This window comes from Alligator sinensis, unplaced genomic scaffold, assembly GCF_000455745.1.
Source record: "Alligator sinensis unplaced genomic scaffold, ASM45574v1 scaffold701_1, whole genome shotgun sequence".
NCBI classification, from domain to species: Eukaryota; Metazoa; Chordata; order Crocodylia; family Alligatoridae; genus Alligator; species Alligator sinensis.
Genome location: NW_005841915.1, coordinates 571625 through 589064, shown reverse-complemented (window position 1 = coordinate 589064; position 17440 = coordinate 571625). Strand labels below are relative to the sequence as shown.

At 42.4% G+C, this 17440-nt stretch overlaps 1 protein-coding gene across 1 annotated transcript in view; it reads right to left on the bottom strand.

Moving 5' to 3' along the window:
- The window catches only part of DCC (DCC netrin 1 receptor), a 1018850-nt gene extending 1005503 nt beyond the window's left edge, over nt 1-13347 (bottom strand). Inside the window, exon 1 of the mRNA XM_025198166.1 lies at nt 13257-13347. Coding sequence (XP_025053951.1) covers nt 13257-13347 — 91 coding nt within the window. The remainder of the gene's footprint in view (nt 1-13256) is intronic.
- Nucleotides 13348-17440: the final 4093 nt, after the last annotated feature.

Here is a 17440-nt window from a genome sequence, read left to right as displayed (position 1 = left end):
CCAAATGGGGCAGCTGACAACTGACACCCAGGAAAAAGCTAATCTCCTCATTAATTACTTTCTGATGGTTTTCCACAAACCCCAGGGAATCACCCTGCCTGATAGGACACAGGATTACCAGTGTAAGGGCGATCACATGCCTACAATTGGCAAAGATCTTGTGAGGGAACACCTTGAGAGGCTGGACATCCACAAGCGAGATGGCCCAGGTGGAATGCACTCAAGAGTGCTAAGAGTTGGCTGACATCATAGCATAACCAATGGTAAGGATATATGAGAAATGGTGACATTTGGGAGACATTCCTGAAGACTGGGAGAGGGCCAATGTAGTGCCTATCTTCAAGAAAGAAAGGAAGCAAGATCCAGGGAACTACAGGCCAATCAATTTGACCTCAATCCCTGGAAAGATCTGGGAAAAAATCATCAAAGAAACCATCAACAACTGGCTAATGGCAGGCAACATTCTGAGAGATAGCCAACAGCCTTTGACTTGGTCTCCCATGATGTCCTCATGGTAAAATTGAGGAACTGCGGCCTCACCAACCTTACAGTCCAATCGCTGGGGAACTGGATCCATGGTCAGACCCAGAGAGTGGTAGCCGATGGAACCGAGTCAACATGGCACCTGGTGACCAATGATGCCCCCAGGGTTCAGTACCTGGACCAGTATTCTTTAGTATATTGATAAATTATCTGGATTCAGGTGTCAGAAGTGGAATGGCTAAGTTCTCAGGCAATACCAAATTATGGGGAAGTGTGGTCACTCTTGAGGATAGGCTGGGGATTCAAGCTTACCTGGACAGGTGGGCGGATCAAAACCTGATGACGTTGAACAAAGAAATACAAGTTGCTCCACCTCGGGAGAAAGAACCCACATCATACTTATAGGCTCGGCAGCGCTACACTCATTAGCACCATGACTGAAACAGACTTGGGGGTCATGACTGATCACAAGATGAACATGAGCCACCAATGCAATGCCACAGCCAGCAAAGCAAATAAAACTCTGGCTTGCATCTACTGATGCATCTCAAGCAAGACACGGGAAGTCATCCTCCCGCTTTACTCAGCCTTGGTGAGACCGCACCTGAAGTATTGCATCCAATTCTGGGCTCCACACTTTAAAAAGGATGTGGAGAAGCTTGAGAGAGTCCAGAGGAGAGCCATGTGCATGATTAGAGGTCAAGAGAGTAGGCCTTATGAGGAGAGGCTGAGAGGAATTGGATGCTTCAGCCTGGAGAAGCGAAGGCTCAGGGGTGACTTGGTGGCAGCCTATAAGTACATAAGGGGTGCGCATCAGGAACTGGGATAACGTCTGTTCACCAGGGCACCCCAAGGGAAGACAAGGTCTAACAGACATAAATTGCTGGAAGACCATTTTAGACTAGACATAAGGAAAAGCTTCTTTACCGTCCAAGTCTCCAGAGTCTGGAGTAGACTCCTCCCAGAAGTGGTGCAAGCACCTACTCTGGATAACTTTAAGAAATGCTTGGATGCTTATCTTGCTGGGGTAATTTGACCCCAGCTGACTTCCTGCCCCTTGGGCAGGGGGATGGACCTGATAATCTCACAAAGTCCCTTCTAGCCCTGATGTCTATGAAATCTATGACATTTTTCCAAGGCATGCTATTTGTTTTATTTCTAAGAACTCGGTGTCCCTTTATTTATGTATTTATGACTGCCTATACATGTTCTTGGGGTGGGTAGGTGTTTTAATTAGAGCAGTTCCCAGACAAACATTCTAATTAAAACAGCTCAACTGTCACGTGCATTAAGCGCCTGGCTTAATACATGTGATGGTGAAATGACACCGGAGCATTCTAATTAGAACGTGAACAAGTACATGGATAGGCAGTCTATGCTTTTATTTTGTTAAAATAAAAGTGTCAGAACAAATACACAGCTGTGGGTTATGGAAAGAATAATTTAATCTAGCCTCATAAATCAAAAATCACCATTATTTCTTTTTTTTCATTGTGAGTGTCTGTCAAGTGTCCCATTAAATAGTTGGGCCACAGAAGTTGGAACTAACTTAAAACTGTCCTTTGTGTCAGGCAAGCAGCTGCACTTGTAGTTGAGTGAGGCCTCAGGTAGAAATCTTTCAGTTAATGCACAAAGCTACATCAGGCCATAGATTAGGCTTTGAATTTCCTTCATCCTGTACAAGAAAATGGAGACAGGCCAATTTCACTTGTGTTTATAATCAGTTTCATACTCTGATTCCTATAGACAAGATTGTAAATTATAAATGTAGAGCTTTCAGTTTTATGTGGAAAAAGAGCTTTCATTTACTCACAAAAATTCCCAACCTATTTTTGTAGGTCTAAATCTAAGGCTGTAAAGCACATTCAGATGAAGAGCAGCCTGTCATACAATAATCCATCTAAAGCCTTTCAATCTTGTGAGCAGAAAGCTGCAAAGGAAGTTTCATTCCTAAAGGAGAAGAGGTGAATGTTGTCTTTTGAGCTGAGTTTCTAAACAAAAGGTATAGAGTTAGGAAAACCAACTTCCCCAGCAGCAATTTCAGAAGCATATACAATACACCCAGGGAAGGTTGAGCCAGGGAAAACTTATATTCACTTTGGATAACAGGACTACTGTGTGAAAGAAACCGTGAAATTTGCAAAATACCTATGACATTTACAAAATGTGATGAATCAGGAAAAAACCCATGCTGCAGAAAACAGATTGCTCTGGAATGTCATATGTTTCCATCTACTGTCATATGCAAGACCTCCCTCCCTCGAAAGTTTCCTTCTGCTCTTATGGTGTGCTCACTCAAACATTTCTCTATGCGACATAATGAAAAAGGAAAACAAACCATCTTTTAAAATCCTGAGCTTTCGACTTGTCCTTCACCGGGAATTTTACAACAACATCTCACACCACACCACTGACAAACAAAACCTCAACCCGCACCAGTGCCCACAGAGCTTCAGCAACCAAATGAAAGTTCAGGACCAGGACATTACATCAGGGTATCATTCTGAGCATGTTCTGCTCCGTGCCTCCAGTACCCCAGAATCTGAGAGATGACAGGAGGGAGACAGCTGAGATTTACTTTTAAGTACTAGCCCTCAGCATCAGAGAGGCAGCAAAGTGATAAGAGCAAAGGAAAAGCATATGGATTCAGACCTAACAGAACCCTTTTAAATATTTTCCCCTCATGTATTTAAGAGCAGAAAAAGGTTGGGCATTGTAGATAGAAACCCCAAAGAGTGCCTTTAAAATGCTTTTCAATCTAGCTAGCAAGGGGAAGAGGATCAGAGCGACCCTCAAAGAAAAAGGAGGTCAGCATATGAACTGAGCGCCAAATGAGCCCTTTTAAGTGGCTACTGGCTGTGACTGAAATACCCAACCCAGCTTGATACCTTCAGGTATCTCCCAGCTACCCCACTACTTACTTAGATGTCTACAAAATTCATAAGACAGAAACATTTTTTTTTTTTAATTGCAAGTCTTTTGGAAGTCCAGCCCTCACAAAGAAGTGCTTTATGCAATTATATGTATCGACCCTGTCCAGTGCTGTCATGTTTCTGGTAATTACTGTTCTCAGGAGCTCTAAAGCCAAATGGAAATGCCCACCAGTTTAGCTATAGGTCAGATAGCTAATGTAGTGACAGGCCTTCAAAGAACTCTAGCAGAGAGATTCCTGATGTATGATGAGCGAGATTTGGCTGACAGGTACTTTACTTTTATCTTGTACCTTAAAATAAATTCCAAGGAAAAAAAAAGCATAAGAGGAAAAGGTTGTACTGAGCCTCTCGAGGGATATTTGTATGGCCAATTTTGGGCTGCACTCTTAGATCACCCTCTTTATCTCATAGGGTTGAAACAGTCAGACATTGCCTTTGTGCCGCCATAAACATTTTTGCAGCCAGAGCAAGTAAACAAATGTCCATGCCCCTTGTAGTGTCCCAAATGCCCCAAATTTGTGGCCACAGCATAGATGGTATGAATTTGTGCTGTTTTATTGCAGCAGACATCTCTTAGGTTCATGGCTGGAGAGCAGAAATAGGACTGCCCAGAGCTGCCTGTCCTCTCCACCTGCCCCAGGCAGACATTCCCAGGTCATCAGGGGCCTGATCCTGAAAACTCTGGGCAGTCTTATTTCTGGGCCATGCAGGATCAGGTCCCTGAAGCCTCGATTCCCTCGTTTGGGATTGCCTGGGTGTCTATCGACACTTCGGTGCAGTCCAAGGGCTGGGACCACCTGTCAGATTCTCAGGGCACATGTCTATAAGCAGGGCACCTACCACTCACAGTCCTGCATGATCAGCGGGAGAGACAACGGGGCATGTGTTTCACCCAGTGAAGCAGATCAGCTCTTCTGGGATGTGCTCAGCACTGCTGAACTGTTGTATTTGGCTATGTCTGTTTGTAGCCATATGGAATATTTCTGTTAACAGGAGATTAACTGATGGGATGGATGAGAACGAAGTCAGGTCACTGCATACACAGTCAAAGACAGACGGGTCATTTCCAGAACAACTGTGCACTGTCAGTTTCTTTAGAGTGTCATAAAGATAGAGAAGGGATTTGATCAGAATCTGCACCTCCACAGGAAGAAATACTGGGTACAAAAGAATACACTAATTTAGTGGAAAATGTCATAACAAGTTTCATTGCTTGAAAATAAATGTTAGACAAATTCAAATTAAAGTAACAAAAAGTCAAAGAATGTATTTATAGCAATTTGGACAACTAGCCGTTGGAGTAAATTATCAAGTGAAGTGGCAAATTCCCCCTTAATATCTTCAAGTCAAGTCAGCATTTCTTTCTGGAAGATAAGATTTAGCTAAATGCAAAATCATCAGGCTTCATATAGGGGTAACTGGACAGCATACTATGGGTGGTGTTATAAAGGCAGTCGGACAAGATGATCCAATAGCCCCTTTCTGGCCTTAAAATCTAGGAATCTATTCACTTAAAAGCTATAGATCTAGTAAGAATCCAGAATTGAGCACAGAGGTGGGCAGAAAATATGTGATGCTGGGGGTCTCTTCTTGGCTGTAGCTTTTCAAGTAATAAAAGATGCTCAAGCCAGGATTTCATCTTAACTTTCTTCTCCTGGAGATTTTAGACCTAGCTCTCGTATCCTTAAATTAGTCAGGGAAAGATGACAAAAACTTTGCCTCAGCAAATCATTCTGCTGGATCTATCATCCTCTAACATATCCAAACACTAGTTGGAGAAAGCAAAATAATAATTAGCTTCAATCCAATTTAAAATGCCACAACCTCTCTCTGCTCTCGTTAGTCTTTCATGTTAGAAAATAACTGTATTCCATCAGTCACTGGTGCTGCTACCTACTTCCAAATGGCCTCTGTGGCAGTGTTGTGAAGAGGCGTTAGAGCAACGGGGAAAGCAACTCTGGGTGTGATTAATGAAGAGCTGGAAAGGAAGCAGTGCTAGAAGATGTCAAGGAGTCTGGACAAGAAAAAGCATCAGTGGGAGCTATTGTAGTTCAGGGAGGAGAGAAGAGCAATAAGCAGGGAAATTCTGAAAGCACAGACGTATGAGTTGTCCATCCATCTGGTTACATACATACCAGTCCTCCCCTTAACAGCTGAGTCCTTCAACATGGGCACTAGGATGTAGAATCATCTATGATATACAAGTAATCAGTTAAAACAATGTGAATTCAGAGACTAACTCCATTGTAGGGCTCTTCTGGTGTTATGAGACTTACTCTTAATTCAACTTTTCACCAGAACCCCTCTGCAGAAATGATAGCACCATAATTCACAGTGATATAGTCTAGTGTACACTATTGCAGCAATTGCAGTGTGCAGGTCCTATTCTTTGTATGCAATTCCCGACTGAGTTTCTTAAACATCAAGTAACCTTGTTTACACTTACATCAAAAACATTTATATGAATGATTGGATTAATTTATTGGTTTCTATTATTACATGGTCTCAGGCAATGGTTGTCAACCTTTTTAGATTCAGTGTACCCCTTAGAAAATGCAAGCTCTTAGTCTTCACATGTTTTTCATTTTTCTTTTTGGACTATGGAAAATAATAGAGCAGTTCTTCTGTTGCAAAGGATCTCAGAATGAACACAACAGGTCAGGGTATTTTTGACATGATGGATACCTGTTTGAAATCCCTGGGTTTACCTTGTGAATCACGTGTAAGTGGTTGCACATCTAACCATGCTAATTCTGCCTGGCACCTCACATCACCCTTCAAAGGATCTCATGGCATGCTGTGGCACCCTAGCTGAAAACCATTGCTTTCGGGAGCTGAGGCCATAAATCAGGGACTTTTGCAGTTCTGTCTATTCCAATTTATTCATTGTACACTTCAGCTAAGTGTCTTCTTCCCTTGCTCCTGTTGTAATATCGCAGAGGGATAGGAAAGGACATAAGCTTTTCAATGAGTGCAACTTCCTGGAAGTGCAGGATACCATCTCTAAAGAGAGGATACGGTAGGTATTAGTGCACTATAGCCTTGAATAAAAGTAAAAGCAGCTGCCAGCAAGGATCTGAAGCATGAGTCAGCCATGAAGCTGGAGAATTATAAAGAGAAAAAGTGTAACTGGTATCGGTTCCAATCTCAGACTCATCCAACAATGCTCCATTTCAGCCTGCATCCAAAGCCCATTGACTTCCGTGGTCTTTGAAACAGGCCCTTAAAAAGCTTGTGTAATGTCCCTGGCACCTAACATTTAGGTCCTTGTTATTTACCAAAAAAAAAGAAAAAATCTCCTTATAAAATGTTATTTTCTACTTCCCAGCTAATGCTTAGATGGAGATTTAGACCCAGTCCCACCCCCTCACCCCCCATGCACCTCTTCATTCTCCACATACATGGCAATTTGCTTGAAAGCTGCTCTCTGTTCACTTCCAGCTCAGATTTTTCTCAGCTCAGGAGCGAGTGCACACTGGAGCTGTCTCCACTTCTGGAAGTGTCTGCAAGTGAGGTCAGGGTGCCAGTGCTTAAGGCAGAACGTAAGAGTGATCAAGTCAGCGACTATTCATAGCATGCACAAAAGTAAACAGAAATGGCAATATTTTTTTCCCTTTAATGTATCTGTGTTCCAAGAGTGGCAACACTTACAGAAACAGGAGACAGGGAATTTGGACACAGAGCTGTAATTTCAAAGGTGACAGGCTTTACGGTGCTTCTGTATTTGACAACCAATATTTTATGGATATTTTTGGCAGCCATTGAAGAGACTGTTCAATGGAGTTTAAGTATTTCAGAGCATTTATAAAATTACAGTACATATTGGCATTATGATTGGCAAAATGATTGCCATCCATGAAGATGGGAATGGAGATATTTAACTGTGTATTTTTAATCGCATCTCTCTGTCACAGTAGCTTCCTTTACAGTGCAGATAGCTACAAAGAAGTAAGACATTCCCAGATTATCTCAGTTTAAACTGCAGACTTTGGCATTGAATCTAAAATTGACAAACAATGTTTAAAAGAAACAATTGTGACCAGCTTACTATTATCAATAGTGTTATTTTTTATGAATGACACACTGTGCTTTAACAACAAGTTTATTGTCAGAAATCATACTTTATACCTTTCAAATATTACCTTCTATAACATAAGGCTAATTTAATAGCATTCCTTAAAAGATGCACTATTGAAGCCCTCAAAAACAAACTTCCTAATGCCTAAGGTGCTCTACCCACATGAAAACAGTATGTCTAAGCATCAAGCATATTGAACACAAGAGAGAGACATTAGAGCTGTTTGTCAGCAGGAGGAGGAATGCCAAAACAGATGAAGAACTTTCTGCCTTTATAGAAAGTAAGAAAGGGGGTGGATGAGTACATAAAGAATACTAAGTTTCACTTCTTCGGGCGAAAAGCCAGCAATAATCTAGGACACTCCTCATATTTGAAAAGGGACCTTTAAAGTAAGAGTTAAAAAGGAGGTCTAGTATATTTTACAACATTTAATGCCCCTGCTTAAACCAGCTCCTCTCTTGACAATGTGGTCCCAACTCAGCCTTTAAATTTCCACTCCCCATTCTGCCCTAAATGTTCAGAAGTAAGGATGGAGGTACCTAATCCTTCTGTAGCCAGAACCTCAGACGCATGCACATGCACACGCAAATCAAAGGGTCTACATGAATTTGGGATGTGCAGAAATCCCCCAAGCTGCAAACTCAACAACTTAGCCAGTTTTTAAGGTAATGACAGGAGACCAAACCTGAACAGGACTGTGCATTTCCTCTGAGATGTTAATTCAATACAAATTGAGGGCATTTAGCACCTTGCAGAACAGACTATTACATATGTTGACAACACAATGGTTCAAATGGGGAACAAATCTATTGAACTCAATTACACCAATGTAAAAGGGGTATAGGCAAAATCAGCATTAGACCCAGTGTGTTTACTTTGGATTGCTTTAGAGGTACAAAATGTAGGTCAGCAATTAACCCTAGGGATAATTTTAACAGAACCAAATTAATTTTTTGTCTTTAGCTAATTACTCATGGAAGCCTCTGTGGAACGTGTCAATATTCTTTTTCACTCAGGCAAAACCAAAGCATTAACACCAATCTTACTAGACCCAGCTCTTTACTCTTCTCTCTTTCAACCATCACATGAAATTTTAAAACAGAAAAATAGTCTGGGTCAAGGTCAAATGCTACTGGGTTTTGCTGTTGTAAACATGCAGTGGCTCCAGTGGTGTAAACTGAATTACTCCAGATTAACAACAGGATACCCAAGAGTAAAAAATAGCCCTCAGTTATTATCAGGCAATAATTAGTTTGCAATCATTGTCCTTGGGTCAACTCTTATTTATTTCCGGGGATAACTCCATACAAGTCACAGCTACACTTAGGACCACTCTTTAAGAGTAATGTAAAAAAAGAATGGGGGTCCTTTTGTCTGGACATATTCTGAGGTTCTGGGACAGGGCTAACTTCTTTCAGAGTTAACCAGTGTAAACGTGCATTTAATGGCCTTAATAATACTTTCTACCAGAAGTACATTTGTAAATAAGTTTTAAAAGTGCATCCTTCTAGCCATAAGGAACTATTTTGTTTTTGCAACTTTATTTTCTGCCTAGTAAAATCATATCTGAGACCAGTGAGGGCTCTCTAGAGGGGTGAAAGCATGTGTTTGGGGCAGTTTTGAAGAATTTTCCTGAGAGTGCGTCAAAGAAAGAGCATGGTTGGTGCCTTGTCCTTGCTGGGATTCACGGTGGTCTGCTTATCCTCTAACAAGAAGAGAAGCCAGTCACCTGAAAGAACACGTGTCTCAGAGACTAAGTTCAAGCAGAATCCAGCTGGCTGAATCATGTTGCAAAGTGAATTTAAATAAATAAAATACATGAAAATATCACACACGGACCACACAAGTGCCATGCTGGAAAACCCTTGCAGCAGAATTGGTGATGCACAATTATCTGCTTTATGCCTAGCAGATGGAAAGGATGTTGCTGGGGAGAAAGAACTGAGTAAACCTAAGGGTCCAACTTCGAGAATGAGATTGGGATGTCAGTGCGCTAGCTCTTATCTTAGTAGGAGGATGCAATCAGGCAGGCATGAGCAGAGCACGGAGTTTGTAGACAGCTGCTGCTGTCCCCAGTGTTCCCATCTGACTGAGTACTGGGAGGGGGGCATGACCTGAGCCACTCCTGCCCCACTCCAGGCACGCTGCCAGGGAGCCATGCTCAGCCAGTGGCAGCAGTGGACAAGTTCCCCATCCCTGGACCTGCTCCCAGGGTAATAGGGAACACCCAGGGAACCTGCCTGCTGCTGCTGCCACTGCCGCTGTCACTGCTGCTGTCCCTGGCTAAACCCAGCTCCCCACGCAGCCCAGCTGGAGCAGGGCAAGAGCAGCTCTGACTAGCAGAGCAATATGTATTGTTTGTGTCAATGTAGCACGCAGGTGCCCTTATCACGCACCAGGACCCCATTTTGCTAAGTGCTGTAATAGAGAACAAGTGACTGCCCCAGAGAGTTTACAATCTAAGACAAGATACAAAAGATAAATGCTGCCAGACAGGAGAGTAAAAAGAGCGTGACTTGCTGGTACAACACTGTCTTTGGACTATGGAATAAGCACGTGGTTCTGTGTTTTGCACTAGGAAGTACATGGGAGGGGATTCAGGAATGAGAAAAGAAATAAGAAGCCGATTAAATCTGGTGTGATTTTACTGAAAGAAAATTACTCCAGGCACCCCCTGATTAACTGACATCAGCATTTGGCCCTCAATCTGTACAAAATGGGGAAGGGGGAGAAAGGGGGAAGAGGCTGAATAAATAACATACAGACTCACTTTATATAAAAATAAATAACATAGATATAGAAAGAAAAAAGCCAAACAACTAGCGAAAAAGGTTTGCCCGTAGGCATGATCGCCACAATATTTGGGAATATTTTAACAACATGTGCTCAGCCTACTGCCCCCATATAACACACATGGCTGTTCACATGCCTCATAACACAGAGGGCAACTCTGCTGCATGTGAAATGGATGCTGTGACAGGTCACTGTTGATTTATACTGCACCACTCACGGAGGAAGGAGTGATTGCCATCTTAGCCCAGCCACCGTCAGGTTGACACACCGTACTGGACTAAACTTCACCCCGGGACGCGGTGGAAGTAAACAAGCAAAACTAAAAGAGAGCGCATTTCATTGACTATGTGCATTGAGCAAAATCACATATTGCTCTCATGACTCCCTCCCAGGTTTGCTCTACAATTTGATTTTTAGTAATCATGTTTTATTCTTTTTCTAAGAGCAGCAAACACTGCCCCTGAATTGTTTTCCAACACTGTATGCTCAGCTGCCTTCACCTTTTCTGCAGGGAAAAGATCCTATATTGGATTTTACTTTCACCCCAGCAGTAACATTTTGCATATTACAAACAATGGAGCTGCGAATGGGAAGGACTCCATTCTGGCACAAAAGTAGCATATTCCTCTTTATATGTTGACACTGTGCAATACAGCTCTTTATTATTAAAGTTTTAAACAAATTCTTACATCTCCAAACCAGCTTTGGGCTTTAGTGAGGAAGTGTGAAAGGACACAGCCCCATTGTGTTGCATCTCTATAAGCCCTTTGTTACCAGTCAACAAAGTCTTTAAATGCCCTGCTGAATGGGAATTTTGCCAAGCAGCAAACCAGTTACTTGGCCTTATTAAGGGCACCTCCTACTGGTCCTTTCAGAGAGTGAATTATGCTTTCTTTACTATCAATCCCCTGCTAGGTTTCTGAAGGGAGAAAAAGGCTGCTAAGAGGTGGAGTGGAAACTCAGAGATTAATGAGCAGAAGCCAAAGACATTTGAACAGCATTACCTTAAAGGTGCAAGGTCTTTTTTATTTTGTCAGCTGAATCCAGGTTATAAAATGGGACTTAAAATAACCACATCTTTGAGGTGTGACACCTCAGAAAAGATCCAGAGGTTCAACACAAGAAAAACTTTGCAGAATTCTAGCTTGCAAAGCAAAGCACAGGCCAGGGAACTTGCTGCAACGTACAGATTCATGGCTCCAAACGCAGCGTGATGAACAAATACATGCTACAAATAGGTAGCAACATATGCACAAATAAAATGCCCAGCTAGGAAACAACCTGCTCCTATAATTACTTTTCTGCATAATAGCAGCAGACACCACTCCCCTCTGTACCAGGAAGGCAGCTTGTTTGCAGTGTGGGTTTGGCCCTCCATACAGTATAGGGCTTTCTTCACTCCCCTCCTCACACACACACACACTCTCCATCTCACTGTATGTCAGGAAAGAAGCCTGCAAGTCAATCATCTTTCAAGAAGGAGGATCACTGACATGTCTCCCATCTACTAGCCTTTAAGCTGCAAATTCAAGAGAGACACCTATTCATTATCCTGCTCTGATTGCCAGGTCCCACCTTCCATATAAGTAATTGCAGAGGACAATGCTGAGAGAGACATGCACATTGCACACATGCAGTCACACACAAATGAGCCTCCTTGTATTTAATAGAAGCATCTTCCAGTTCACTTGTTAGCCCTCACGCACAAAAAAAAGACCCCCCCCCCCCAAAAAAAAAAAATTAAACATTTTTTTGGAAAAAGGAACCTCATCTACACAAACAATTTAAGGCATTTCCATTAGCATACAGCTGACAACCTGAATGATGCTACAACAGAGTGAAGATCTTTTTGCAAAGGCTTCATCTGCAGCACTTTCCCCATTACAAAAAGCTGCTTTAATAGTGTCCGTGTGCATGTGTGTGACTGTGTGTGTGTTGGGGGGGGGGGTGCTTCTATTGTTCATCAGTAGTTGGTGTGATAGCAATTTGTATGCATGTGTGTTTATTTTATTGTTGCAGTTCGTGGCTTCTCTCTTCCTGAGATCCCTCCTAATGAAACACTGCTCATTTTCTTTGGGAGACAAATCCAATGATCACTGGAGAATAATATTTCTTCGCACACATTTCCCCCCACCTCTCCTCACCATTACCCCCATGCTCTCACACTCCTAGCCACCTACAAATCAACACTGCACTTTTTTAGTTCCTAACACTTCTTGGATAATGCTGCTGTTTCATTTTTTTTTAAAGAAATCTCAAATTCCCAACTCTGCTCCATCTCCTGCATAGATGGCCCCTCAGCATCACTGTATCATTTCCCCCTCTTTCCTTCTCTATCCCAATTCAATACACAATTGGCTTTGCCATTTTTAATTAGAAAATGTGCCTGCCAAGTGCAAGAGAGACAACCCCAAAGAATATCAATCAAAAGGAGTTTGGAGGGGCTTCAGAGAGAACTGCATTTTCTGTCCCCTCAACTAGTATTTTGGTTTTCTTCATTTCCCTTTCCACGCTCCTTCCCCGTCTCAAAATATCCCTTCCCCTCAATCTCAGCCTGAAGATCCCAAAGGCTACTGGCAAATATATCCAATAGCAAGAGGAATTAGGTGCAAAAAAGAATATGAACCATCCCCTCCATACACACACGCACGCACGCACACACACACTACTGCTACATCCTCCCACATTTCTCCTTTATTTTTATGGGTTTCCTTCCTTTTAGTGGCTCTCCTTTTTTCAAAGGCTACACAAGGTGCTTCTCAGCCCAATTCTCTCTCTCTCTCTCTCCAAATCTACGTCAAGTGCTTGCAAGAGCTTACCCTGACGAACAACAAAAACCAAATCGAGAGTGGAGGGGGTGGAAAAACAAAGTCTGTTAGCACATGAGAAATGGGCACATTCCTTCAGGTTTGACAAAATCCACCCATTATCTGTGTAGTGCAGACGCAAATAAGGCAGAGATGACTTACCGGTGACTTGAAGATGCAGGCTGATCAGAGAAAACCCGAAGAGTAGAAAAGCCAGCTTTGGTACCCAAACACATCCAAGACTATTCTCCATATTTCAACACACACCTACAGAGATTTGGGTCCTGAGCACCAGCAACAACAAAACACACGCACACACAGCCCCTTCTGCCTCCTCCTCTTCTGCTTTTTTTCCTTTTTTCTTTTTTTTTTTTTTCTTTTTCAGTCCCTGCTGACGGGAATCAGCAGAGGGAAAAGGAGGGAGGGGGGGGGAAGGAAAAAAAAGTTACATTCAGTCCAGCAGCCTCCAAGCCTCCAGAATGTGTCAGGAAACTAACTCAAGGAAAAAAGGGAAGGATGGGGAAGGACCTTCCCACTGTTGGAAAACCATACATAGAAAAATCCTGACAAAAAATAGCTGTCCAGGGTGCATCAAATGATGGGGGGCTGGTCCGTTTCCATCACTGCGTTAAAGTACCAAAAAAAAAAAGAGAGAGAAAAAGTCGGGAGAAAACAAAAGAGCTCGTGATTTTCCTCCTTCTTGACAGATGTTGATGAGGGGGGAAAAAAGAGAGAGGGAGAGAAAAGGATGTAAAGCTCTCACTTGTTACTGGAGCTGTCCACCAGCAGTATGTGAGATGGGAGTTAGAGCTGTAACATCCATTGATCCGAAGAAGTGGAGGGCTGGAAGGGAAAACGTGGAGAGCGGAGAGAAACCAACTGGATCAGGGAAAAAGATTCCACTGGAAGGGGGGAAAAAAGAACTGACTGAGCCTGGCTGCTTTCAGCCGCTATATTTGCTGAGTCTACATATGAATGAGCTGGGATGCCCTCTGTAGGCAAAGCGTGGGAAGTAACTTTTCCTCAATGGAGCTAATTAATACAATGCATTTCCCCACTTTATGTTGCTCTTGCTCCTGTCACTGCAAAGCTCCCTAGTTTAGGATTGCACAGGGCTTGGTTGATTTGTTTCATGTGCTCCTGTGAATTTGACCTGCACTGACAGTTATTTAAATCAGTAATCAGAGCATGCTATTTTACACACACACACACACTGCAAATCTAAAGCGTGCAGAAGTCAGGAGCTAGGCATCTAAAAAAAAGTATAATTTAATTTTATATAAAAGCCTTTTGGTTACTAAGAAACTTGGATCTCTTTTTATTTATCTTTTGGATCTTGAGATTTTAATATCCACTTTTTTCCACATCTTTTTTTTTGCAATCGTGAGATGGAAACGTTCCATGTAAAATAAAAGCCAACATTTGCACAAAAAAGCTGTGAGTCTGGAAGGTGACATTATATACAAGACACCAAACTATCACAAGTCTTGTGATAAAAAAAATACAAGAGTGGGCAATGGTAATGTTATGCTCCTAGTATTATTTTATTCTGCAGCACAAGCTTTAGCACAGCATAGGTCAAATAACCAGTTGATTTATTCTAGTCCTCAGCCTCTCTTTAACTGTTGCCTTGATCCACTATCCACCAGAAGAGCTGCACAAATATACTGAGTCATCATCTTTCACAATTTGACTCACAACTTTGTCCTTTTTAAATGGAAAAGAGCTCCAAAGGGTGCTCCACAGCACTTTATAATCTCAGATGCCTGCTGCAGGCATCTCACCGGGCACTGAGATGCCTGCTGCTAGAACTATAAAGAACTATAGACCTATAAAGGATGACATGCATTTACTCAGGAGAGGATGTTATGTTGTTATAGGCTAGGGGAAGAAATTACACATAACCGGTATAAGTGATCGGAAACCGGTCCAAATCTGTAATACAGCAGAAGTTCAATGTACATAAACTACTTTCAAAATGGCCAAAACTTGTTTGAGATAAACCTAGATGGATATAATCTCAAACTTAACTGATTTAGGTTAAATCAGTGTATTGAACTTCTGTCCCATATCCCCTCCAGATTCAAGTTAACTCAAAGTCCCCCAGCATCCCACAATACTTTGGTCCAAACCGTCTGCTCTACTCCAGCAGGAAGGTATGCTCTAATGCCCCCTGGCTTCTGGCCTGGGCCACTGCAGGCATGTGGCTGCATTTATGGATCAAAAGTATGTGCCTGTTCGCTTTCCTTATCAGTTCAATCTACACAGCTTAGACTAACTTGAGAAGATTTTGATTGTCTGTATTTAGTCATAAAGTGGAGGCCTTCTGATGAAATGTTAACAAAGGTCTGATCCTCTTTTCTGGTGGCTGTTTATCTAAAAAAGCACTTCTCAAGAACTGTCCTGCATGACATTCCTAGTCCTGGTGTCCTTACTTGGACAAAATTCCCATAGGAGTTTTAAATCCCATACAATAGAATAGAAAAATAAGATACAGACCTTAAATACCTTTCATGTGCAGCAAGGTCAGACCTTCTCAACGTTATTTTGAATTGGTTCTAATTTTCTACCAGCTTTTTATGAGCTCTAGTTGTTTTGCTTTCATAAAGTAAAGCAGTGGTGGTCAACCTTTTTTGGGGGAGTTGTGGCTCAAGCTAAGCCCTTCTCCTGCCCTCAGTGCTGTTCTGATCCCCACCCTCTTGAGGTGTACTTGATAGACTTTGTACCTTCCCATATCAGATGGAAATGGTGGGGCTTGAGTCTGCAACACAGGGAGCAGGACACTGCGGTGAGAGGAGATGTCACCACCAAAAGTCAGTTAACCATCCCCTGGTTCCAAAACCACCATAGTTTTAGCAATGATCCAAAGTCCTTAATTCAGCGGTGGCTGCAAAGCCAGGGGAGGGTTAATCTGGCTCTTGGCAATCACACCCAACACTTCCTCTCATAGCAGTGTCCTGTTCTCCCTCTGCTCCACTTGGTCACAGACTTGAGCTGCTCTACCTCTATTCTGGTGTCCCTGTTTATTGAGTGCCCAGGACTCATGTACCACACGCAGCAGCTGCCTGTACCACTCAAGACATGCATGACAGGTTCACCATGCCTGTTCTAGAAGCTGCTTCATTACGCATCCTTTTTGGAGAAGATGGAAAGAAAAATGAAGTGGACTGATTCTGATGTAATGCATCCAGTGATACTTCCTATGAATATTTAATCCAAGTCAAACAGAGGTAGGCTCTGCATGGTGACAGCACAGTACAAGCTTTATCCTTAGTCTGAAAAGTGGGAAAGCCAGGAGCTGCAGGGTCTGAGAGTAACTAACAGCCTCAGTGAAGACATCAGCTATGTCACAAGGAGATCTATAATACTGAAGTTCTATCTATTGAGCCTAGGAGGACATTTGTCTCAGAAGACTTCCCATAGGAGCAACTGAAGACAATTCATTTTATGAATTCAAAAACAATATGGAGTTCACCAAAAAGGGACTTGGAAGAGATGACCCATGAGGTCCCTTCCAAGCCTATGATCCCAAGATGCTCTACTCTATATGATGCTCTACTTTTTTGGTTTTGCTGCTACCTTGCTTATTGGTCCTTCACCATCTGGTCATTTTTCTTCCCTTACCTTCTGGCTTTCTTCAAATCTCTTCCATTTGTGTATCTCCTTTCTCTCTGTTTTCTTGGAAAGTCCCATCCCCATGCCTTCAGCTGTGACCCTTGTGTGGATGACTCCAAAACCTACTACTTTGCTTACATTTCCACTCTCATATTTTCTGCTGCCTCTTAAATATTTCCTTGGCTATCCCATTCACCCTACAAAACTAAACACCAAACTGAGGGCCAAATTGTGGTTGTACTTTTGCATACCTTGCCCATGTGATATCCAATACTTGTGCTCAAAAGCAAACATGTAATTCACCTAATAGAAAATAAATAATTTTGTGTTAGCAGGATTGAACTGTTCATAACATCGTGTTCTTCTCACAGAAACTTGATAGGGGACTCTGACAAACCAGTGAGGCCATGTGCTGTTTCTTTGCAAAGAAATACAGGAATAGCAGAGGTAAAAGAAGTTACTCCAGGTAAGGATCTGCCACAGTACCTTCAGCATAAGCAGTTTCAAAAGACATGGACTTCAAAAGGTGGGGGGGGGGTTACCTAGCACCCTAAGAAGCTGTATAGACAGGTAACAGCTCAGAAAAGACGCAGACCAACAAATAATATAAGCTGAAAGTCTACGGTTTTAGGTAGGAGTCAGGGTTTCAAAAGTGCTCTGGTCCATGCTGGATCAGATTTGCAAAAACATTAAGCTGCACACTGGTTGAGTATTTTTGAAATTCTGGCCCC